This window comes from Suncus etruscus, chromosome 20 (assembly GCF_024139225.1).
Source record: "Suncus etruscus isolate mSunEtr1 chromosome 20, mSunEtr1.pri.cur, whole genome shotgun sequence".
Taxonomy (NCBI): Eukaryota; Metazoa; Chordata; class Mammalia; order Eulipotyphla; family Soricidae; genus Suncus; species Suncus etruscus.
The window spans coordinates 30,815,500-30,841,755 of record NC_064867.1 but is presented as its reverse complement, the minus strand read 5'-3'; the positions used below and the strand labels follow the sequence as shown (position 1 = coordinate 30,841,755).

The following is a 26,256-nucleotide window of genomic DNA, read 5'->3' as shown; positions in this document are numbered from 1 at the left end:
TGTGTGGATTATTTATTATGGGGAATTGTTATCCAACCAGCGTCTCTTGTCCTACTCGGACAGAAGGCATGGAATTCCCTCTTCCCCTCTGGGGATTATGGAACACACAACCCACCATTCAACACTTCAGAACGTCTCTTGGAGAAGGAGCTTCAGTCCCCACAAAGTGGTCTTGCAGATCCACCGAGACCTGGGAGTGGGAAGCCCCTGGAAGGCCAGCATTCCTACCCACTTCTGTCCCTTTTAGACACAGGACTCACCAGCACAGGAACAGAGAGAACCTATGGGCTTGTCAGGAGGGGCCTGAGATATAGCAGGGAGGTAGGACATTTGCCTTGCATGCAGAAGGAGAGTGGTTCAAATCCCGGCATCCCACAGGGTCCCCCGAGCCTGCCAGGAGTGATTTCTGAGTGTAGAGCCAGGAGGAACCCCTGAGCACTGCCAGGTGTGACCCCAAATAAACAAACAAACAAACAAGAATCTTCAGGTGGTGGCTTTTCTCCTAACCTATCCCCAGGAGCCTACTGGGAGACAATTGTTCCCCAAAGTTGGAGCTTTTGAGAACTGTTTCCAGCACCTACTCATGTCAGGTACCTAATATTGACACACCATCAGCTTCTGGGGACACAGAGTCAGAAGTGTAGAAATGCTAGACAAGGGGATCTTCTGCTCCAGGGAAAACTGAGACCCTTAATGACAAAGATTTTCCTCAAGGTTGCCTGTTAGCAGTGTTTGTGGCACCACTTTAGCAGAGTCCCAGGCTACATCATCTCTATCTCCTGCAGACCCCATGCCTTCATCTCCTACCTGCCTCACTCCTTTCCCTGGCAGGTCTCCCTCAACCCCCATTTCCCTGTTAATCTGCCCAGCTCACTCAGTTCTCTTGACCCCACTTGTGCTCATGGGTAAAATGGGCAGATTCGCAGGCATACCCATGCACCTCCATATCTCTAACCCTAACCCTAACCCTAACCCAAACCCTAACATCTGCATGCAAGGCAAATGCCCTACTGCTGTGAGGAGCTACCATTTTACAAGTGCTTGGGGGGGTCCTCTGCTCACTCACTCAGTCTCTTGAGGGCCCCCTGTGCCCAGGTTTGCTCCAGGAAATCGCTCTAGTTCTGGCCACCAAGAACTAGCCTATCAGGGCCAAAGAGATAGCATGGAGGTGGGGTGCTTGCCTTGCATGCAGAGGGACAGTGGTTTGAATCCCGGCATCCCATATGGTCCCTCGGGCCTGCCAGGAGCTATTTCTGAGCATAAAGCCAAGAGTAGCCGAGTGCTGCAGGGCGTGACCCCCCATAAACCCCCTAAAACCAAAACAAAACAAACAAAAAAAGAATGAGTCTATCTCCCTGTCCCCCAACTCCCACAAAAGGTGAGTTTAGGAAGAGGCCCCTCCACATTACTAAGAGTCACCCTCAAACTTTTTTTTTTTTGTTTTTTGGGCAACACATGAAATGCTCAGGGGTTACTCCTGGCTAAGGCTCAGAAATTGCCCTACTTGGGGGGACCATATGGGACGCCGGGGGATCGAACCACGGTCCTGATCCTTGGCTAGCCCTTGCAAGGCAGACACCTTACCTCTAGCGCCATCTCGCTGGCCCCACCCTCAAACTTTTGCTGACTTCTCACTCAGGCCCACAACTGGGGGGTTGAGTTACAGGTACAGTTCCTGTCATGACAGATTTTTGGAAACGGGGTTTTGAGAGATGTGGGCAGAAGCACAGCCAGAGAAGCCTGGAGCCTAGCTGTTCTGGGGAATATCTTGGTACCCTAAAGTCATCTCTGGGCATTGTTGCTCTGTGACTGTGTCCCATCAGCTGTCTCTGGGTTTGGTAGGGTGTCACTGCTCTGCTGGGGTTCCTGGATGTGTGAACTCCCTCACATTCAGCAGATTTCGAGGCTGAGAGGGGTCAACTCAGAGGAGAATGCATCCTTGCAGATGGGAGTGAGGGAGTCTCAAATCTCAGGGCAAGAGCTCAGGGAACTCCCAAAATTCAATTGTCATTCGGGGGGTGTTGTGTATGTAAATATTTTAGGGGATTATTCTGTTACTGACCCTACCCTGATCGGTGATTGTGCCCTACCCTAGGGTGTGACCTGGCATTCTGCCTCACCCTAAGATGGTACCTGATTCTGCTTCCACCTTTGGGTGGTATCTGATCCCACCATTGGGTGGTACCTGATTCTGGGGGATAAAAACAAGGGTCTGTGAAAGGCAGGGGGCTTTTGGCTGGAACTTATGCTGAATCTTTGGACTTCAGTCTTGTCCACCGAATAAAGTTAATATTTCCACAAGCCTGACTGTCTGCGAGCTGTTTACCCGCCATTTCACCTCAGAACCATCGGCTGGACAGGGTGGCAGATGCGTGCTCCGCGAGCTGAAGGGGAAAGACCTCATCCTCCATCCCTCCATCAGTAAACCTCTTCAGGGGCTGAATTGCAACATGGGGGGACTTTTCCTGTTCTTCTTACCCAGCACCCACAAACCCAACAAAAATTGCCAGATGATTCGGAGAAATAACTCCTTCCTTTAGATGCTAACTGCTCTGGCAGGGGCTTCAAATTGTTCCCCCAAATGTGACAAATAGGTGAGTGCATTGTAAATCTGCATACCTTAGATCTCCAGGTTAGCAGCCACAGCAGTGCTCCCAGGCAGCATTTTTCCAAATATCTTTTCTGGCTTATGTAATGTGGTGCAAGCACCTTGGGTGGAAGAAAGGGAAGGAGAGTGGAGGAAAGATGGAAAACCATTCTATTTCTGAATGCAGAGCCAGGAGTAACCCCTGAATGTCACCGGGTGTGGCCCCAAAACCAAATAAAATAAAATAAAATAAAATGTAATCTGTGGATGTGAACAAAAGAGCTTATGTACTTTCAAACAAAAGGAATGGAAGGAAAAACACTGAAATGGAATCAAGGTGCCGATTAACTTTAGTGCTTTGTAATTTTCCTATTCCCTTCCCAGACTGGGAAGAACATCAAGAAATTGGGTTCATTTATTCACCTAAATCCAAAGATCCAGAAATTCATTCTTTTTATTTTTTGGAGGGAAGGGGTAGCCACAGCCCTTGGTGCTCAGGGCTTACTCCTGGCTCTGCACTCAGGATTACTCCTGGCGAGCTTGAGGGACCATAAGGGATGCTGGAGATTGAAACTTGGTTGGCTGTGTGCCAGGCAAAAACACCTTCCCCACTGCCTAACTCTCTGTCTTCTCTTTTGCTCTATTCTTCCTTAAGGATGAAGAAAATGGATTCCTAACGTTCTCCCTAGCCCACACCCAACATTCCACTGTTGTGTTGTTGCTTTGCTAATGCCAGGTCTGTGCCGCCCACACCCATGTCTGCTGTGGGGCTTGCTTGTTTCTCGCTCTGGGGGACCATCCCTCACTTCTGGTCCCCTTCCTGGACTTTCCCCTCTCTGCGTTCCTTAGCTGCTTTCACCTGCTTTGGCCCAGCCCACAGTCTAAAAAGAAACTTTTGGACGATGTCCGAGATGTGGCCACCTCAGTGCCCACATCACAGGGTCCCTCACTACCTTGGTCCAATTTCAGTTGATTTCTGGGCCACACAGTAATGCTCAGGGCTTATTCCTGGCTCTGCACTTAGGGATCACTCCAGGCAGTGTTCGAGGGATCCTATGGAATTCTGGAATCAAACCTAAGTTAGCCATGTACAAAGAACTGCCCACTGTACTTTGTGCCCCTATTTTCTTTCATTGTTTTTGGGCCACACTCAGAAATGCTCAGGGGTTACTCCTGGCTCTGCACTCAGAAATTGCTCCTGGCAGGCTCTGGGGACCATATGGGATGCCAGGGATCGAACCCTAGTAGGCCACGTACAAGGCAAACACCCTATTCTCTGGGCTATTGCTCTGGTCTCTAGCCCCTTCATTTTAATTTTGTTTGATTATTTGGGGGATTTGATGCCATATCTGGTGATACTCAGGGGTCACTCCTGAACTTCACTCAGAATTTACTTTTGCCAGTGCACTAGAGACCATTATGGGATGCCAAGATGGAACAGGGGTTAGCTATGTACAAGACAGAAACTTTACCTGCTATACTATTGCTCTGATACCTCATTCTCACAGTTTATTTTCTTCTTCTTCTTCTTCTTCTTCTTCTTCTTCTTCTTCTTCTTCTTCTTCTTCTTCTTCTTCTTCTTCTTCTTCTTCTTCTTCTTCTTCTTCTTCTTTGTCTTCTTCTTCGTCTTCTTCGTCTTTTTCTTTTCTTCTTCTTTTCTTCTCCTTCTCCTCCTCCTCCTCCTCCTCCTCCTCCTTCTTCTTCTTCTTCTTCTTCTTCTTATTATTATTATTATTATTATTATTGTTGTTGTTGTTGTTGTTATATTTTAAGTCACATCCAGCAGTGATCAGGGGTTACTACTGGCTCTGTCTCAGAAATTGTCCCTGGCAGGCACGGGGGACCATATGGGATGCTGGGATTTGAACCACTGTTTGTCCTGGATCGGCTGCATGCAAGGCAAATGCCCTACTGCTGTGTTATCTCTCATGCTCCACAGTTTATTTTTTTAACTTTACATTTATTTATTGATTGATTTTTGTTCCACATCCAGCTGCGCTCAGGGATTACTCCTGGCTCTGCATTCAGAAATTGCCTCTGACTTGGGGGCCCATATGGGATGTCAGGAATCGAACCGGGTCCCTCCTGGGTCTGCCACATGCAAGGCAAACGCCCCACCGCTGTGCTATCTCTCCAGCCCTCGTCCTTACAGTTCAACCTGTGATAAAAGTCAGTTCCCTGAGTCCAGGACATACCAACTTTAAGTAGAGGCCTGGGACTAACTGTCCAGTGTGGGGTTAAGACAGAGGATCCTCAGTGTGAACACAGACCTGACAGCTGCCCCAGGTTCTCACACCCCAGTGGAGAATTAGCATTGTGATCTCCATCTTAGGGACCAGGAAATGAGCTCCTGTAGGGTTTGCACTCTTTTTAGGACCCCAAGTCAGGCAGAGGTCCCAGTGTCCCTCCTGGACCCCCAGTGTTTTGCCCATAGCCTCAGGCCTGGCCCTTCCACATAGACATTCTGATTTAGTAACTGGTATGGGCCCAGACACCCACACACTTGCTTTTGCTTTGATAATCCATCCAGTCTAGTGGGGCACGTTCTCACTCTAAAACTGGCACATTAAGGCTGGAGAGATAAGGTGCCTGAGCACTGCTGAGTGTGACCCCAAACAAAGACAAGCACACAAACTAACAGAAGAAAAAATAGTGGAAAATAAGAGTCAGAGAGGCAGACACACCAGACCCTTTTATACAGCAAACCCCAGTCAGGGAAACCCCATCCACCAGTTGGAGGCAGGGGTGTAGCTGGGCAGGTGGGGCCGGACTCAGGGTGCAGTTTTTCCCCAGCACAAATCAGGCTGGGGTTTCCTCCTCCCCAGCTGAGCTGGGAATGACAGACCAGGTCCGGAATGGGGCCGTGGCAGGGCTGGGAGGGCTGGCAGGAGGGCTGGGCCCAGAGTCTGACACCGGGAGGAAGTCACAGGGCAGGGATCACAGGCCTGACCCAGGATTAGTGAAGGGAGGGAGATATTTTAGGCTTGAAAGGAAGGCCCAGCCCACGATATGAATCACCCGGGACACATTATCCCATGGAAGACCTTGGGGTGCAACTGAGATAAGAACCCTCATCCAGAGGGGCCTAGGCAAAGCCAGTGATGAGAGAGCACAGGGCTGGATGGAGGAAGGACAGGACTTCTCAGCGCCCCTTTCCTTGAGGACGAGCAACTGCATGTTAAAGTGAGAAGACAGTTTGGGGGGCTGAAGCATTGAGTGAGGGTCTTATGGCAGGGAGCTGAGCTGAAGCGGGAATCTGCTTACAGCTGCTGCTAACCTGCGTTCCTGACACACGTGTTAAGAGCTCCTCACCCCCCTTTCTAGATGGCTCCTGCATAGACCTGAAGTGCTTCAGAGGAAACCCATGGGGTCCGACTGTCAAGGCCAGCCCAGTGGGTCTTTTTATTCTCCTGGTAGCATGGGAGGGAGGAGGCCCAAGGACAAAAGACTTCTAGAGGCTTCTGAGAGCGTCAGGCCAGTCCTCTTCCTTCTGACTGCTGTTTCTATGCTGAGCTGAACACCCAGAAAGGGTTACTGCAGTTTCTGCTTGCTGACTTGTTCTGGGTCATCAGAGTAACCAGGTCATATGAGAGATACATGATTGAGAACCAGAGAATGAGCCAAGCATCTGCATTGCTATGAGAGGCCTCAGGCTCCATCCCTGGCATTGCATGGCCCCAGAGCAACGCTGGGAGCAAACTCTGAGCATGAACTCTGAGGTACTTGGCCTTCAGAAGTGCTGGGAATCGCCCAAACAACCTCAAGCCAGCATCAAACCCACTAAAAGGGAGAGATGCATGTTTGTGGGGTTAGGAGGCTGTTAGAACCTGAGGGTGGACAGTCCTATGAATCAACCCCCATGAGCACATCCCTTTCCTCAGTGATATAGCACAAAAGGACCCTGTGGTTGGAGCATCATTCCTAATTCACTTCATTTATCTGTTGGCTTGGATGTCAAGGGAACTACAGCCACTGAGTTTCCGGAATTTGAGGAAACAGCTCTCTCAGAGTGGGTAGCTGCTAGAATGCCACCCCCGCCAAGTGCCAGCTTAAACAGGTGGTTTGGCTAATTTTTATTATACCGTTGCTTAACTATATACCAGGAAACTAAGTACAGGCTTTTATGCAATTCCAAAATCAACAAGTTTCAGAGTAACTATAGACCAGCGCAGTCAACACTACAACAGCTAATTGTTTTTATTGTTGTGTGTGTGTGTGGGGGGGGGGGGGGAAACACCCAGTGATGACTGGGGATCCCTGTGTGGTACTGGACATTGAATCCAGGGCCTCATACAAGCAAGACCTGCCTTGGGCCACTTGCATTACAGTCCAGACCCAAAATATCTTAAATTTCCCATGAGTGACATGAACAGCTTGAAGTTGAGTTGGCTGAAGTCAATGGGCAAATGCAGCAGAACAAGGGGCGCTAGACATTGGATGAGCTTCATCTCCTGTGCCATGAGACAAATCAACTCTTCAGTCCCTTTTCTAGACTGTTGCTCCTGACCTCTGTCTCTATGCTGCCTCCTGGCTTCCTTTTCATTCACTGCACATCATAGCAGCTTCCACCTAAATGTCAGTTACCTGCAGCCATAAGCATCAGTAATCAGGGTGAAGAGCTTCCCTTCACATCACCCCCAACTGTCACCCTCCAGCTATGGAAGTAGAAACGACTCCAGGCCAATTTGGGGGAGAGCCACACCCAGTGACACTCTGAGGTTACTCCTGGCTATGCATTCAGAAGTTGATCCTGGCTTGGGGGACTATATGGGATGCTGGATCAGCCACATTCAAGGCAAACACCCTTAGAGACATACTGTCCCCCAGACCTGCAGGGCCTCATCCCATTCCTGAGCTGGGGGAATCAAGTCTTAAAAGCATGGGAGGAAGTTCTCTCCCATTTTTGGAACTCTGCCCCATGAATTCATTTTCTCCCAGTAGAAAGAAGTTGGTGCCAATTTTGGTTGTTCCCCCAAATGGAAGTGAGTTCTGCTCTACTCTTGATGGCTTGAGCATCGCCATTTAATTATCAGTAGGGATAGTTTGGGTGGGAATGCCACAGCAGGGGCAACACCCATCAAGTTGGACTCATCTGGTACTAGCAGAGCTGTTTCTAAGCAGAAATGCATAGCCACGTCAGCCAGGAAGTGCTGCCTGGGAAAGTGAGAGGGACCCTGGGCATCTGTATATACAGCAGTGACTCTCCAATGCCCTGGTATCTTGAGAAAAACTGAACCTAGATGACCTCAAAAATTCCTTCCAGGGGTCAGAGAGATAGCACAGTGGGTAGGATGCTTGCATGTGGCCAACCTGATTTTTGTCTCCAGCATCCCATATGGTCCCTTGAGTACCACCACGAGTAACTCCTGAGTGCAGATCCAGGATAACCCCTGAGCATCCATGGGCATAGCCCCAGAACAACAACAAAAAATCCCTTTCAGTCCCACAGTTTTTTGTTTGTTTGTTTTGGGGCCACACCTGGCAGTGCTCAGGGGTTATTCCTGGCTCTGTGCTCAGAAATCATCCCTGGCAGGCTCGGGGGACAACATGGGATGCCAGGAATTGAACCACCATTTGTCCTGGGTTGGCTACATGCAAGGCAAATGCACTACCGCTGTGCTATCTATCTGGCCCAGTCCTAAAGTCTTGATCCCAACGTTATTGCTGTGATTATCATGGTCATTGTCTTTTTTGGGGGGGTCACACCTGGCAGCACTCAGGGGTTACTCCTGGCTCTACGCTCAGAAATTGCTCCTGGCAGGCTCGGGGGGACCATATGAAATGCTGGGATTCAAACCACTGTCCTTCTGCATGCAAGGCAAACACCCTACCTCTATGCTATGTCTCCGGTCCAATGGTCATTGTCTTTTACCTCTGTTAAAGAGCATTCACAGCAGTGCTAGGGGCTGAACCTGGGGCCTCTCTTATACAAGGCAAGTTTTCTGCCACTGAGCTACACCTCCAGCTTTCAGTAGCATACAGACTGCCACATGGCTATTTCATTCCTGAGGATCACAATACTATTGTGCAGGCAGACTGTCTCACCTGCTTTGGGATCCAGTCTTCTTGTGTGATTGGGCAGCCTCTTGCACTGTCTGAGCTTGCTTCTTGCATCCTCTAGAAGACCAGAAGGTTTTCAGGGGTAAGACATCCACAGAACTGGAGTTGAAGTCATGAATCACATGCATAGTTTTCCAGTGTTCCATGCAGCAGTACCCCCAGATACATGCACCAGGACCCTGGGAATCTCCACACCTCCCTGTCTCTCTGCAGTAGTACAAAACTGATGGCTGGATTATGCTATAGAGCCAGGACCAGAAGAAAAAAAAGAAGCAAACACATATGTTGGGACCTTTTTCTCCCAACCCAGAGATTCTGCATGGCTTCCCTAGAGTTCACTGTTACAAGTGTCTGCGTGGTGGCATTTCCTCCATGCCAGATTCTGTGTATATGTGTGTGGGGGGGGGGGTAAAGAAAAGGGGGTTCAAATCTCACAGCACCTTTCTTACTTTACAGATGAGGGACCTGAGGTAAGGAGAGATTCTAGTAACTTCTCTGGGATCAAACTCTCCCTTCCCACCATCGTTGCTGCCCCTTCCTAGCGTTTCTGCCCACCTTCTCCTGCAGAGGGCACCAAAGCGGCTGGCCTGGAGCCTCTGCAGGTACAAAGCTGAGTCCTGTCCCCTCCAATCAGGCAGTGGCGACCAGAGCCTGGGCAACTGGGACAGCTCTGACAATGAGGAACTGGCTACAGTAGGTTCTACTGGGGCATGAAATAGCATCACCCTGGTCTCTGGTCAAACGAGAGGCGAAATAGCCTGGAAATTTTTCTCCCTGGAAAAAGGCCAAGTTTGCAAAGCATTGCCTCCATGGGGTCAGAGGTGATGTTCTGACCCAGAAGATCTTAACTGAGACTCAGGATGGGGGTCCCAAGGATGCTGGGGTGAAAGGCTACCAAGACAGGGTCCTGTTTCTGCATCGACGACGGATGGAGTGGAGTGAGCCTAGATGGCCAGTGCACAAGATGTGTCTGCAGAGTTCAGGGGAAGCAAAGGTGGCAGTGGAGGACAGAGCCCCTCTGTTGTGGTCACTGCTTTGACCTGTTCCTGTCCTCTAGAATCTTTATTTTCTTGGCAGGTCCTCAGGGTTCTCCTGCTATCTCCCTGGTGAAGGGGACTCATGCTTTCCAGACCCCTTCAGGCAGCCTTCCCAGACCCAGTTTGTTTTGAAGTCCCCTCCTCTTTTTTTCTACACTCTTTGCAATGCCTGTTGACATTGAAACACCTTCTTTTCCTAGTAGGAGGCTCATTGAAGGGCAAATGTCAAAACTGAAACACTTCAAGTTCAAAAACCCATGAGGCCAGCGACCCATCACAGGAGTTGGGACTTTGAGCTCATTTCTCTATGAGGCAGGGTTAGCTGCCCCATCTGTAAAAGCAGAAAGAAATGATGAGGAAGATCGGAGCAGAAGAGATGGAGCAGTGGTAGGGCGTTTGCCTTGCACGCTGCTGACCCAGGACAGACCACGGTTCGATCCCCCCGGCGTCCCATTTGGTCCCCCAAGCCAGAAGCAATTTCTGAGCGCATAGCCAGGATTAACCCCTGAGCATCACCAGGTGTGGCCCAAAATTAAAAAGAAAAGAAAAGAAAAGAAAGAAATGATGGGAATGATAACAGCAGCCATAAGTGCACCTTGCTTTTAGTGTAAGGGTTTTACATTTTATTAGAGGGCTTAGAACTAAGCAAAGGCCACCTGCATGAGGAACATTTCTGCACTGAGCAAGGGCTACTGTCATCTTCATGAGAAACATTAAGTTCCTCACAGCTGCAATGAGGCCCGCAGACTCTGGCATTGCCTCTGCCATTGCTATGCGCCAGCCATTGCCTCGACATCTCAGTCCTGAGTGTCCCCTAGTATTTGTGACCAGGATGTGTGGTTTGTCTGATGAAAGACAAGACCCAGGGGGAGAAGACCCTGGAGTGGTACTTTGGGATAACTAGATCCAAAGCTCAATTCTGCATTCATCTGTGGTGTGAGAGGAGGAGGAAGAGGAAGCAGGACCCTTAAATATCCCCAGTGCTCCAGGTCCCTCACTCAGCTTTCCCTCCATCTACACAGAGAAACCACTAACATGGGGGTTTGGCAAGTTTCTCAATATGTCAGCCTTTTTTTTTTTTTTTTTTTGGTTTTTGTGCCACACCCGGTGACGCTCAGGGGTTACTCCTTGCTATGCGCTCAGAAATCACTCCTGGCTTGGGAGACCATATGGGATGCTGGGGGATCGAACTGAGGTCTGTCCTAGGCTAGCATGCACAAGGCAGATACCTTACCATCACTTGTGCCACTGCTCCGACCCCAACATGTCAGCCTTTCTACACAAGGTCACAGCATTACTGCTGCTAGGAGAGACACCCTCCCCCAAACATAAGATAACATGCCTACATGTTAGGGAGAGTATTGATGATATGAGCCACTGGGCTTGGCTGAAAAAGTTGAAGGCTGGGAAGCTAGAGGTTGGGAAGGTGGAGGTTGCAGGTTGCAGGCTGAGAGGATGAGAGCTGGGGTCCTCTGGATGCTCCTGGGCAGAGGTCTTGCTAACACATCCCAATTGGGACTAAGCTACATACAGGCCTCTCCATAGTTTTGGACTCCTTCTGGCCCTGCACCGCAGGCACTTTATGTGGGAGCTGAAGGTTCCCAGGTTTTCTCCAGCTACTAGTCTTGCCTCTGAAGGCTTGACCTTTCAGGTCCTCAGCAGCCTCAGAAGCAGGAGGACCCCGAAAACCCAGCATCCATGCAAGGTGTCCTCAGAGAGTTGTCATAGAGTAGCATTTAAGGACCCCACTCGCTCCCTCATGGGAACCCCCAATTCCTGTCTGTGCCCCCTTTCTGTCTGCCTCCACCTGACCTTTTGCTCCCCCAGAAGGTATCCCTGAGCAGTTAGGGGCGCTTCTGTATTCAGGCACTCCTGCTTCCTTCCAGCCCCTTCAGTATCTTCCCAGAGAACCTGCCACTGACATCAAAGCTGCCCAGAATGTGCCCGTCTCAGTGGCTATGGAATATTCAGAAATAAGGGTCTCCATCCCCTTGAATCTCTGAAGAGCATCCCTCCTCTGCACCCAACTCCATCTCTGCATCCTCACAGCTCCCTTGACAGCTGAAATTACGTCTCAAGTCACTTCTGGTCCTGATGTCCACGCTGCCTACCATGGTGCCTGGCCCAGATATTCTGAGATGAGAAAAGACTCAGGAACAATGGATTTGGGCAAACTCCTAAGTCATTTGAAAAAGTAGTTCAGTGGGCTGGAGAGATAGTGTAGCGGTGTGTGTGTGTGGGGGGGGGGTTGCCTTGCATGCAACTGACCCAGGAGGGACTCTGTTAGATTCCCGGCATCCCATGTGGTCCCTCAGCCTGCCTGGAGGAGGGGGCGATTTCTGAGTGCAGAGTCAGGATTGACCCATGAGGGCAGCTGGTGTGGCCCCCAAACCAACCAACTAATCAATTAATCAAGTTTTAAAAAACGGGGAGGCCTGGGGACAGGGTGGGACCTTGTTCTCCCCAACCTCTGCCGTGCACTTGGTCCCTGATTGGAGCGAACCCCTTTCACGCCCTTGAACCTCAATTTCTCCATCTGTGACTTGATTCCAACAGAATCCTGATCACTGTACCTAGGGTGCCTTTCCTAGCCTGACAACCAAGCACTCTAGGCGATGTTTGGACACTGGCTGGAGAGGTCGAGCTGCACCACTCCTCCGTGTCCACCAAGTGTCGCCTCGAGCGCGCGGCACCCCCCAAAAAAACTCGGTTCAGCGCGGGCCGGTGAAACCTCATCTGGCTCGACTGGACTCGGACAGCGCGCAGGGGAGCGGGGACCCACCTGCCAGCACCCCCTTGAATGGACAGAGGGAGATGTGGAAAGAAGATGCTCCTCTTCATGCCTTTCCAGACGCACTGGGGAAAAGGGAGAGACCCTCCTAAACCCCCCAAAAGGGGAACCCGCTCGCAAGCATCCCCTGTACTTGGCAGAGGAACTCTCCAAGCGGAGTGGAGGCGAGAGGTGCTCCCATCTCATCCCTGAGTCTTCCAGCCTCCCACACCTTGATCCTTTGGCCCTAGAGACCCTAGAGACAGGGGGACGCCTCCGGGTCGTGGCCTTCCCCACTGCCCCGCACCCCAGAGCCGGGAGAGGGCGCCGAGGGAGCGCGTGGGGCCTCGGGGCGCGGGGCGGGGGCTCCGGGAGGAGGGCGGACCGGGGAGGAGCGGGGGCGGGCGGCTCCCGAGGCTCCGGAGGCTCCCCGCGCCTTTACGCATTTGCACCGGCCAGCTCCCTAGCGCGCAGCCCGGCCTCGCTCGCCCCTGCGCTCCGCGTTTCCACCCTCTGCGTGGCTCCCGAGGGTGCCCCCCCCGGGTGACATTCGATCCCGGGGACCCCCACACCCCGGTCCGTGCCTTCCAGGGGGAGCGGGCTATGGTGATTGCCCCAGCCGGGGCCGGCCCGCTGGAGCAGCACAGCCCCGGTGGCCAGCGGGGACTATGAACGCCAAAGCGCGGCGCTGCCTTGGCCACCTCTTTCTCAGCCTGGGCATGGTCTACCTCCGGATCGGGTAAGGGCCCTCGAACCCTGACCCTGCACCCTCGACCCTGCCAGGCCAAATGGGAGGGGTCCCGGGCATTTGGGACTGACCGCGCGGGTCCCCAACTTCTCCAGTGCGCGCTCGCTTGGAGAGGTCCCTTAGGCGCACAAAAGCCCCCTGTAAGTGGGCTCTTCAGGGGGTGCTCAGAGCTAGCTCCAAAGGCCACAGGGCATAAGGGGTCTCCCTCCTGAGGACATGGGAGTCCTGGGATCCCCAAAAGAGCCAAGGGGACATTTCAACTTTGGGGGACGCTGGGGAAGGAAAGAAGGTTTGCAGGCTGGGAAAGGAAGGAAGGAAGGAAGGTCAGTCTCTCCAAGGAATCCGTGGAGATGGGCACTAAGCCCCCCCCCCCAAACCATTGTGAATGGGGTCTGCAGCCTTTCTTTCTCTGGAGAGCTTCAGCCTCAGAAAAATTCTGTGCCCCTGAGCGCAGGCACAGCCGCTTCTAAGCCAGGGCGATGCCCAGAGGCGGGTGGGTTGGGTTGGGGAGGTAGGGAACAGGTACCCGGAGGAAAGAGGGAGGGATGTGCGCCCGCAAACGCGCACAGCCCTGCCACCCTGCCACCCTGGCACCCTGGCACCTTGGCACAGCCGGACGGAGCTAACCACAAAGCCCTCCAAAACTCACCCATCCACCCGCGCGCGCACACACACACGCACACAAAGGTAGCAAGAGATGACTAGTGATGGGGCACCCAGCTCCCTAAAACAGGGCATCGAGGCTGCCCTCCCCGCTTAGCTTCACCCCAGCTTTTCTGGCAGGTGGAGAGGGCTCTGGCTTCCAGGAGGAAATGGGGCGCACAGAGCCAATCCCCCTTTGTATTGGGGGAGGTCGTGTGTGTGAAACTGGGGTTCTCAGGAGGGTCCTGCGCCTCCCCCCGCCCCCGGCTTTGGGGAAGAAAGGGTCTCCAGGCTGTGGAAAGGAGCGGCACCTCATCACCCCTGTACCCCGGGAGCCAGCGGTCTTTGGCCGGCAGGTGCGCGCGGGGAGGCGGCTGTGGGGCGGCAGCTCTAAGTGGTATCGATTTGCCCGCCGGCTGGCTAGCTCGCATGGTCCCCTGCTTTCATCTCCCTCCTGGCCCAGCGCTGGCATCCTCATCCAGGAAGCTGGTCTGCTGATTGGGCTTTATCTCCCATTTTCATTAGAACCAGGGCGGAGAAACGGACGGACAGACGGACAGGGCAGGAAACAACAGAGATTCACACCCCCTGGCTGCCCTGTCCTGCCCTGCCCTGCCCTGCCCTGCCTGCCACCACTGGCAGGTACTCCTGCTGACTTGTGCTGGGACTCCAACAGCGCCCCCCCCCCACACTCCAGCTGCTTGGGGGGAGGCCCTGATGGGATTCTGCCATGGTCTGCTCCTACCCTCATCCACGTCCTGGTCAGGAGAGGACTGTGAGGAGATTGGGGGCCCAAGCCTGCTGCCCACTCAACCTCCATGTATTCCTCTGCAAAATGGGCAAAAGGGTTCAGGTCCCCTACAAGCCCCTCAACTGTGACTGGCTCTGATTAGTTTTGATTTCACCTCGTTCTTAATTGATTTGCCTAGTTCGAGTTATCTGAAGCATTTGCTGCTTGTTAAAATGAAGGTTTATAGGGCTGGAGCAATGGGACAGAGGGTAGGGCACTCGCCAAACTTTCCTGTGGCAGACCAGGTTTGATCCCTGGCATCCCATTTTATTCCCCTACCCACACACCCCAAGTTTGAGTGCAGAGCCAGGAAGCCCTGAGCATGGCCGGGTGTGGCCCCCAAACAAAAACAAACAAAATTGAGGTTCGTTTATGCAAGTGATAAAGGTAATAGTCACAATAATATTAATTTACTAATTAAAAGAATTAATTTATTAATTAATTTACTAGTTACAACAAGTAATAGTGGTAATAGCAGGCATAACAGTCATGACAGGCAGTGGTAGTAATAATACTAGTAGTATTATAGTAGTACCAGTACTTGTTATGTATGTGTCTGGTACTTCTTTGTGACTTCTTTGAACACATTAAAATTTCACAGGAGGGGCTGGAACGGTGGCACAAGCAGTGGGGCATTTGTCTTGCACGCGCTGACCTAGGACAGACCACGGTTCGATCCCCTGGCTTCCCATATGGTCCCCCAAGCCAGGAGTGATTTCTGAGCCCATAGCCAGGAGTAACCCTTGAGTGTCATGGGGTGTGGCCCAAAAACAAACAAACAAACAAAAATTACAGAAGGCAGTGAGGTGGGGACCAATGATCAATCCCCTCTTTCTAGAGGGAGCCTGAAGGGCAGAGAGGGCCATCACTTGCCTGACTTCTCAGCCTGCTCCTGTGACCTTGCTCCTGGACATTCTTTTTTTTGTTGTTTTTTTTTTGTTTTTGGGCCACACCCGGTGGTGCTCAGGGGTTACTCCTGGCTGTCTGCTCAGAAATAGCTCCTGGCAGGCACGGGGGACCCTATGGGACACCGGGATTCGAACCAACCACCTTTGGTCCTGGATTGGCTGCTCGCAAGGCAAACACCGCTGTGCTATCTCTCCGGGCCCGCTCCTGGACATTCTAACGACATCCCTTGGTCAGGGCTGTCTCAGACTCCTGCCCTAAAGTGCCTGCTGTGGCTTTGCCCCTTCCACAAGCCCTCTGGCTCTGGGCAAGACTCTCCTTGGGGCCAGAGGCAGGAATGGCACCTAGCCAGGTCCCTGCCCACTGCCTGCCTCTGGATCTTGCTCTGGGCCTGTGTTCGGGGATATGAAACGGGGCTGGCCGTGTCTGCCCAGCAGGGCTATCTGAAAGTTCACTCAGGGGAATGTTTGCAGCTGCACCTGCGGACGCCTTGGCACGTGGTCAGGATTCCACGAAAGCTCACGGCTGCATTCCACACATTTTCAGGAGCTTCTGCTGTGCTGTAGGACCATGCCCCGAAGGTCCCTGAATCATTTATACAGGAACCCCAAGGGATATTATAGCCAGAGCCATAGGACAATGGGGAGTGGCTGGCTAGCCTTGCATGCAGCATTCTGACATCTCCTATGGTCTCCCAGCATTGCCAGGAGTAAGCCCTGAGCATAAGCCCTGAACTCAAGCACTGCTGGATGTGGCCCCCAAACGAAAACAAAATGGAAACCAAAAATACAAAACACTAACAGTGAGCCAGTGAACTAAACCTTCCAGGAGCCTGTGAGGGAGATATTACTGAGCAGGGCCAACACAGAGAAACACACACATACCTACATATGCCCACATATGTACCCATTTCTGTGCACACCATAGGCTACAATGTCAGGAGAGTGAGCAGGACTGGTTAGAAAGGGGAAGCAGGAGGTCACATGACTGATGGGTGAGGACTCACTTTCAGGTGAGCCTGACTTTAAGAAACTCACCTCCAGTTGCACTTTCCTTCCTGAGGCCCTGGCTGGAAAGTGTGAGGTACTTAGCAGGCGCTGGCAGGGCAGCCAATGGGCAATCATCACTTCAGGTCTTCTCTCTGAAAGCAGTGGCAGAGGCATGGAAAGGCTAAAGGAAAGCTCTGCAAAGATGGGGGTGGGGGAGCCTCTTGAGGGTGTCTGAGGAAGGGTCCCCTCCCCTTTTCCCATTCTCCCCTCAGCTGACATGTTTATGAATCCATCAGCAAGTTCCATCATTGCCACTGCCACTAAGATCAGTTGCTCTCTCGGACTCTCTTCTGTTCCTCCAGGGTTCTAGATGGTGGGCTTGGGGGGGGGGCATGCCACTCCCCACTTCTAGCCCTCCCATCTGTCACAGCCTTGATTCAGAACAGCGCCCTCTGCCCTCCAGAGCCTGATCTGCACTAGCTAGCTTCAATAGGTTTCTGCTCATCTAGGGCCATCCCTGTCCAGCCTCCTTCCCAGGAACCACATTGTCTGTGCCCTTTGACCCGGATATACTCCCAGACTTTTCCCATAGCTTCATAGAGCAATCAGGAACCTTGTTCTGTTCTCACCTACCTGTGTCAGTTCACCTTGAGCACCCAACTAAAGTGGGTCTCCTTCCCCTTGGGGTCCCCTTCCCTGTCTAGTGCCCTGAACTGTCATCACAGAGGTGTTCCCTGCTTCCTGAGAGGCAGAGCCATATGTGTCACCATGGCTGTTGTTGGCTTTTGTGCCCTCTGTTCATCTCTGGAGCTCCTCAAGGGAGCCCCACAGCACCCTCTGGGCTCCCCCATCGAGGGCTGCTATCTGCTGCAGGCAGGAGGGAATCAGGAACTTTTAGTCACCATGTCTGGTGACGCTTTTGTTTTCTCTTCAATTACAAAACATTCACTGACCTACAAGAGAGTATAACCTACAAGAGAGTATATAACACATATATGAACATGTGTGTAATTTGGGGAGAGGTCTCTTAAGCAGTGGTCTAAGGAGCCTGGGGTCATTTCCAATGACTCAGTTGTGATTCAAATGGTCCCCCTTTGGACCATGAAATGTTTAGGTCCTAATGGTGCCAGCAGCTACCAGGGCCTCTGCTGGTGGTGGTGGGGGAACCCCAGAACGCACATACATGCACTGGCTCCTCTGGGCTATCTTCCTACCAATGGACTGTTGTGTTTTGGGGATGTGTGTGATGGGGAGAGGATTTGAATCATACCAGGCAGTGCACAGGAGACCATATACAGTACCAGGAATAGAACTGGGTTTGGTTGCTTGTAAGGAAAGTACCTTACACTCTCCCTGGTTCCACCTCATTCAACTGAGTCCCAACACTTTTGCTTAAAAATTTTGTTTTTTAATTTTTGGGCTACAGCTGTGGTGCTCAGGACTTACTTCTGGCCTTGAACTCAGAGATCACTCTTAGTGGGCTCAGGGAACCATATGGGCTGCCAGGGATCAAATCTGTATAAGCTACATGTAATGCAAGTAAGTGTTCTACCCGCTGTTACAATCAGTTCAGTCCTAACAATTGTGTTCTTAATGGACAGCTTCAGACCCACCATGTTTTCCCTGTCTTCCTCTGTGTGTGAGGTGGGACTGATCATTTCTTACTCACCTTTGTAGCTTTACCACTGAACCATACCAAGTTTTATATTCTCTGTAGCTTTTAAATGCATCTCCACCGATCCTACCATAGCCATTGCTTTGTTCGCTCCCCCACGATATGCATGGCACACGGCATCTTTTGTTTTTTTTTGGTATCTCAAAAGGCAATCAAGCCTCTCCAATGCTGAATGCACAGGTTTGCACAATGACAATGTGGAACTAGAAATGCATGAATGTGAGGGGGTGCAGAAAAACAAATTGGGAGACTCCTGCTGGGAAGGGTGGGGTTGAGGGCAGCGAGGCTCAACACCCTGGGAGGTTCTGCAGACCTGGCCTCCCACCCGGTGGCCTAATGCTTTCTCTCTTTCTCTCTGTCCCCTGCTCCAGTGGCTTCTCCGTGGTGGCTCTCGGCGCGAGCATCATCTGTAACAAGATCCCAGGCCTGGCTCCCAGACAGCGGGCGATCTGCCAGAGCCGGCCCGACGCCATAATCGTCATAGGAGAAGGTTCCCAAATGGGGCTAGACGAGTGTCAGTTTCAGTTCCGCAATGGCCGCTGGAACTGCTCAGCATTGGGGGAGCGCACAGTCTTTGGGAAGGAGCTCAAAGTGGGTATGTACTGGCCCAGACCCCAGCCCACACCCTCATGAAGGCCCTTCCGATGGCCTGACTTGTCTCGGGACTCCTTGCCACCATCCCACTCTCATTGACCCAACACTAACCAGATGGATGATGTGATTTTTTTTTTAAATACTTTATTTATTTTAGTGATTAATTGGTTTCTGGGTCATACCCAGCTGTGCTCAGGGGTTACTCCCTGGCTCTACACTAAGAAATTACTCCTGACAGGCTGGGGGACCATATGGGATGCTGGGAATTGAACCAGGTTCCTCCCCGGGTCAGCTGCATACAAAGTAAATGCCCTACTGCTGTGCTATCTCTCTGGCCCCAAGGATGATGTGATTTTTTTTTTTCAGAGTTGCAACTTGACAAATCTCTCACTTATCAATGGGGTCTTGTAGCTGGCTGATTTGGGAACTTGAATCATATATGTGCCCATGGTAGCTAAGGTAGAATGCTGAAAGCTAGCATCACTCCCCTAAGGTTTCATCACTTCCTACTGACGTCCCCGCTCTTCCCCACTCACTCTACTGGTCAGTGGTCAGTCCTAACTTAGGACCCTGTTTGCTGGCAGTCTCAGGTAGGCTGCTCGCCTGATCTCTGCTGCAGTGAATGGAGTCTCGATGGTAGGTTCTGTAGGCTACATTACACCCAGAAGCCAGGTTCCCTTTGAGGGGTTCTTTAGGTTGCAGGGATTCTCCCGCCATATGCACCCCTGATTTGTCTCTTCCACCCCTACATCAGAAAACTCCATGAGAATAAAAATCAGTAGCAACTGATCTGTCCCTGGTCCTCCCTTCAATGTCCCCCTTATGCATCCTGCAGACCCTCCCATGGACATAGCTGAGCTCCCCTGACTCAGTCTGTGGCTCAGTCCTTGTGGTGATGCCCTAGTGGACAGGTAGGGGGTCCTGGAGCCCAGGGCTGCTCTGTCTTCTGTCCCCACCTGCTCTCTTTCCTCATCTCCTCTCCCACTCCCTATCTCCCTTCTTCCTATCTCCTGTCTCCCCTTCCCACTTTCCTTATCTAACACCCTTCCCCTTCATTCTTCCCCATCTCCTCTTCCTATCTCCCTTCTTCCCACCCATCACTTCCTTCTGGTGCCTAGGTTTGTCCATGCACTGCTGCAGGACCCAAAAACATACTGCCAGGTAGACTTCTAGCATCATTGCCCTTATGCACAATATGGGGTGACCTCCTTCTGATAATAACCAGCTGCCTTTCAGAGTGAGGAGTGAGGAGCCCAAATGCTTTGAAGTGGGGAGCACTCACCGCTCAGTTCACACTCTGGACACCTGCAGGAAAGAGGCTTTGCAGAAGCACATCCCCATTCCTTTGCTTACATCTCATTGTTCAGAATGGAGTTATGTGGTCACCTGGCTGCAAAGGAATCTGGGAGATGTAGTTTTTGTTCAGTATGGAACTGTGAATGAGGAAGAAGGCATTTGGAGTGATATAGGTGAGACCCTAACACTGACTCTTCATCCCACATTACGAGAAAGCACATTTGTCCCTCTTCAACTTCTACTCTATTCCACTCTATTCTACTTCTATTCTATGCCTGTGCTTTCCTTTAATATTCTCTGGGAAGGGTTCAAGAAGGCAGTGGGCTTATGCCAGGTGAGGATCGAGACTTTCTTTAAGAAGGAGACTTTCTGGGGCCAGAGCGGTGGCACAAGCAGTAGGGCATCTTCCTTAAATGCACTAACCTAGGACGGACCGTGGTTCCATCCCCTGGCATCCCATATGGTCCCCCAAGCCAGGAGCAATTTCTGGGCACATAACCAGGAGTAACCCCTGAGCATCACTAGGTGTGGCCCAAAACAAAAAAAAACAAAAACATAAATAAAAACAAAAAAGGAGACTTTCCACGACTTTTCTAGTCATGGAAATTTAGGAGATACCACCTTTCTTAAGTTGTGGAGGGCCATTACTTCATTCAGGTTTATTCTGCCTCAGGGCTGCCAGGATGTACTTCCAGCATCACTGCCATGATCCTAGACTCAGGGCCTGAAGAATAAACCTCAGTCTTCCTCCCTCCACAGTGCTTAGCTTCTCTCTGACTAGCCAGCTCGTTGGCTTGGCTTTCAGCCTGTGTCCGCCCCGAACTACCCACAGTAGTCATTGCATTACCACAGTAGTCAGGCCTGAGGGCCTGGGCCACAAGCTGGGGCTGAACTACAGACATTCACTACACCACTAGTTGGGAGGCAGAAGTCAAAATCATGACACTTCTCCTGAGGCTTCTGTCCTTGGCTTGGATAGGGTGTGCCTGTTACCTCTTCTTACAAAAGCCCCAGAAGGGATTTGAACCCCTGCTTAAGGTATCCTTTGAACTTAATAGCCTTTTGAAAGGCTTTGTCTATGGGTATATGGTCCCATTCTGAGCTACTTAAGGTTCCAACATAAGGTTCTTGATGGGAGGAAGAATGTGATTCAGTCTGGGGAATAGAGTGGTCCTTGATGGATGGAGCATGGTGGGAGCATGGTAGAGCATGAAATATAACCAGGTGGCAGCTGCAATGTAGGAGCACTGCTGAGTGGAGGTGGCTGAAAGATGACACTGGACAGTGATGGGATTCTGGGATGAGGAATAACAGGCAGAAACATGGGTGGATGAGAGTTGGGTAAGTGTGTGAGTGGAGTCTGGATGCCTATACTGCAAGGAGCCAAAGATGAGCATCCTTAGTCTTAGAGACTAAGGATGCCATGCTGCTGAGACCCTGCATTGCTGGGTTATCCACACTACCCCAGCAGGACTTGGTGGGCTCAACATGGCAGCCAGCCATGCTTGGAGACCAGGTTGTGCCAGGGGTCATACTAGAGTGGGTCACATGTAAGCTGGACCTTAACGCTTATACTCTGTCTCTAGTTTGTTTTAGTTTTGATATTTTTACATTATGAATGTACTTAAATAAATATATTGACAGGAGTCAATAAATTTATTGATGGGTTAATTATCAATATGACTTATTTTCTATTTATTCATATAATTATTATGCTATATTTGTATGGTTATATTAATTACTATAACTTATAGTTATATATAAAATATAGACACATAAAATATATTATTATTATTTTTTTAGAGGTCTGGTAAGATCATGCAAGGTTATAAATTAAACCTTAAATTTCTTTTTCTTTTCTTTTCTTTTTTATTTAAACACCTTGATTACATACATGATTGTGTTTGGGTTTCAGTCATGTAAAGAACACCCCCCCATCACCAGTGCAACATTCCCATCACCAATGTCCCAAGTTTCCCTCCTCCCCACCCGACCCCCGCCTGTACTCTAAACAGGCTCTCCATTTCCCTCATACATTCTTATTATTAGGACAGTTCAAAATGTAGTTATTTCTCTAAATAAACTCATCACTCTTTGTGGTCAGCTTTCTGAGGTGAGCTGGAACTTCCAGCTCTTTTCTCTTTTGTGTCTGAAAATTATTATTGCAAGAATGTCTTTCATTTTTCTTAAAACCCATAGATGAGTGAGACCATTCTGCGTTTTTCTCTCTCTCTCTGACTTATTTCACTCAGCATAATAGATTCTGTGTACATCCATGTATAGGAAAATTTCATGACTTCATCTCTCCTGACAGCTGCATAATATTCCATTGTGTATATGTACCACAGTTTCTTTAGCCATTCGTCTGTTGAAGGGCATCTTGGTTGTTTCCAGAGTCTTGCTATGGTAAATTGTGCTGCAATGAATATAGGTGTAAGGAAGAGGTTTTTGTATTGTATTTTTATGTTTCTAGGGTATATTCCTAGAAGTGGTATAGCTGGATCATATGGGAGCTCGATTTCCAGTTTTTGGAGGAATCTCCATATAGCTTTCCATAAAGGTTGAACTAGACGGCATTCCCACCAGCAGTGGATAAGAGTTCCTTTCTCTCCACATCCCTGCCAACACTGTTTATTCTCATTCTTTGTGATGTGTGCCATTCTCTTGTGTGTGAGGTGGTATCTCATCGTTGTTTTGATTTGCATCTCCCTGATGATTAGTGATGTGGAGCATTTTTTCATGTGTCTTTTGGCCATGTGTATTTCTTCTTTGTTAAAGTGTCTGTTCATTTCTTCTCCCCATTTTTTGATGGGATTAGATGTTTTTTTTTTTTTGTAAAGTTCTGTCAGTGCCTTGTATATTTTGGAGATTAGCCCCTTAAATATATTATTAACTATATGTAACTCTATATATTAGCTATATATAAAATATAACTTATAGTTATGTTTTTTAATGTAACTTATTTATTGATACGTTTTAGAGGTACAGTTAACTACACTCAGCACCAATGTGCCTTTATTCCTTGTCCCCCATGGACCCTTCTCTTCCTCCCTTCTCTGCCCCTGAGAGTATCTCAGTCTATCACAGACTGGGTTTGTTTTCAGTGGACTTTGCCTCTCCCCTGCTTTGTTTCTTCATCTAGTATGGTGTGCCATGACCTGGATGCGTCTTTTCTACTTTTACCTGATGTCCCTTAGACTCACCCTCTGTGATTCCACCTGTGTCACAGCAGAATTCAAGGTGTCTCTTTCCTCCTGCTTAGGAGTGTCCCATTCTGAACACAGACTCTTTCTCTCTTTCTTTCTTTCCTTCCTTATTTCTTTCTCTCTTTCTCTTTCTTTCTCTCTTTCTTTCTCTCTTTCTCTCTTTCTTTCTTTCTTTCTTTCTTTCTTTCTTTCTTTCTTTCTGTCTTTCTTTCTTTCTTTCTTTCTTTCTTTCTGCCTTCCTTTCTGCCTCCCTTCTGTCCTTCCTTCCTTTTTCACTTTCTTCCTCCCTCCCTCCCTCTCTTTCTTTCTTTCTGTCTTTCTTTCTTTCTTTCTTTCTTTCTTTCTTTCTTTCTTTCTTTCTTCTTTCTTTCTTTCTTTCTTCTTTTCTTTCTTTCTTTCTTTCTTTCTTTCTTTCTTTCTTTCTTTCTTTCTTTCTTTCTTCCTTCTTTCCTTCCTTCCTTCCTTTTTCCCTTTCTTCCTCCCTCCCTCCCTCCCATCTTCCCTCCCTCCCTCCCTTCCTTCCTCCCTCCCTCCCTCCCTCTCTACCTCCCTCCCTCCCTCCCTCCCTTCCTTCCTTCCTTCCTTCCTTCCTTCCTTCCTTCCTTCCTTCCTTCCTTCCTTCCTTCCTTCCTTCCTTCCTTCCTTCCTTCCTTCCTTCCATCATTTTCTTTTCATCCTCACAATGTCAGAGATTGTTTCTGGTTCTGCTCTCAGGAGGGCTTGGGGAACCATATAAAATACTGGGGATTGAATCCGTGTCAGGCATGTTCAAGTAAAGAGTCCTTCCCACTATACTATTGTTTTGACCCCAACTTTGATGTCTTTATCCCAGTTTTGGGTGCTTGATTAGTTCCTGGTTGTTGTGAATCATGATGCAGTAATCATATGTGGGCATGTATCTTCCCTGACATTTGTGTACTTGAAGCCAACACCAGGAACAGAATTCTGGGTCCTCTGGTGGTTTATTCTTTGCTTGTTGTGGATTTAGATTTTGGATCTTACTTATGGCTCTGCATTCAGGGATCACTCCTGAGGGTACTCAGGAGACTATGGGGTGTTGGGGATCAATCCTGGGTTGTCTATATAGAAAGCCAAAGCCTGGCCTGCTGTACTAGTTTTAATTTCCAGAGACCCCCTTCATTCGGCTGTCCATATACAAGACCCCCATTCAGGACTGTGGATTCCTTTTTTTCCCCCAAATCCCAATAATTGATTGTTCCCTGCCCACAGTGCTGAACTCTAGCTCATGATGTTCTCCCATGTGGCTGGGATGCTGGTTTGCCCTCATCTTGCTATCCACCCACCTTCAGATCTCTTGCCCCATTCACCAACCTGCCTTGACTTCTTCTGGAATCCCTGCTTCCACCTGGTCTCTGCTGTGTGGGGTGTTCTTTCTCCAGACCCTACCATCCAACACCAAGGGCACCTCCTGAATGGCATCTGACCTAAAGATGAAAGGGGGAGTTGGGGTGCAGGTTCTGCTTTCATCCTCCTGATGTGGACTGAGGAGACACTTTCTTCTTGTCTCTGTAGATCTGAGTTAGCCTTTTGATCCTCAAATTCACTGTGCAGGTCCTCTCCCTACTTTCATCACCGCTCTTGGTCCACATCTCCACCTTCAGGAAAATTTTACCACTCTCTGTCTGCCCACTCTACCCTGCCAGCCCCTCAGGATGTCCAGGGCACTGGGGTAATGGCATCTTCCTGCCTGATCCCCAAGTTTCTGAGCACAAAATACCCATAATGCCCTGATCCTTCAGCGACATTAAGGAGACCATCCTAGCTGTCTCCTGTAGCATTGCTGGTCTTCTGATCCCTAGCCCTGCCCTATCCCTTATCTGCACCTGGACACTTCTGTTTTCCACTGTCAGTTCCCAGCTCACACGTCACTCTCTCTGTGAGACAGACCTCATGTGAGACAGACACTACTTTGTCTGTCCCTCACCTGTCTTACCTGCTCCACACCCAGATTCTACTCCTGTGTGCATCTGAGGGAACTCACGAGGGCCCTCACAAGGCTTGAAGCTTCCGCCTGCTTTGTCTGTGGTGGCAGTTCAGCTCAAGGTCTGCAAACAGGAAGTGCTATGGGCTAACGTCTGGAAGGTTCTGAATGGGGGTGCTGCTTGGGTTCAAGGAGGATGCCAAGTGGATGGATTGCTTGCAGTCACACTCAGTTTTCAGTGCGACCCACCTCCACTGGGTCAGTGTTCCAGTGGCCCATCGTTTGACTGGTGCTGTATTTGTCCACTGCCAGGTCAGCTTAGTATCACTCAGTCCAGGGTCCACATATGATTCCACCCCATGTAGGCATCATGGGGAGATCCTCATTGCCCAAACCTTAGGGACTCTGCGAGCAGCATGTATGACCACAGGGCAAGGCTGGAGGGAGCTCTGTGGTCTCTGTAGCCTGAGCTGGGCAGGTGCAGTGTAGACCAATGGCTTTCTACCCTTTCATCCTTGCAGACCAGTGAGAACAGAAGAAATATTTCCTGGGGCACTAAAGCAGAGAGAAAAACCATTGTTTAGAGTTGGGACATAGGTGTTAGGTGTGGGCAAAGAATGTTCCCAACCTTAATACATTGTCCAGCACCATGTGCCCACAACTCCACCCTTCAGCACTGCTCAAGTGTAGCCCTGGAGGCCTTAAGTGCTCTATCCCTGCCGTCCAACAATCTGACCCTATGGGTCGAGCATCTGAGATTGACCTCTGCTTTTCTGTTACTCATGATTTCAGTATTTGTAGGTCAGTATTTATAATAGAACCAATATGGTGTTGGTGTGCTCAGAGATCTCAACAATAACTTATTCTCAGACAGGTAGGACATTCCCGACTCCTGGCCTTAAGTGCCCACTGAGGATGCCACTTCCTTTATCTGTTCACCTGTCATCCCTTCATCACAGCTGTTATGAAGGATCCTGCCATGAGTATGAGTGACATATAACATAAGCTTTTGTC

General features: G+C 50.0%; 1 protein-coding gene across 1 annotated transcript in view; it reads left to right on the top strand.

Moving 5' to 3' along the window:
• Positions 1-12,918: 12,918 nt before the first annotated feature.
• The window catches only part of WNT7A (Wnt family member 7A), a 53,782-nt gene continuing 40,444 nt past the window's right edge, over positions 12,919-26,256 (top strand). Inside the window, exons 1-2 of the mRNA XM_049766540.1 lie at positions 12,919-13,193; positions 18,576-18,799. Of these exons, the coding sequence (XP_049622497.1) occupies positions 13,123-13,193; positions 18,576-18,799 (295 nt within the window). The 5' untranslated portion in view covers positions 12,919-13,122. The remainder of the gene's footprint in view (positions 13,194-18,575; positions 18,800-26,256) is intronic.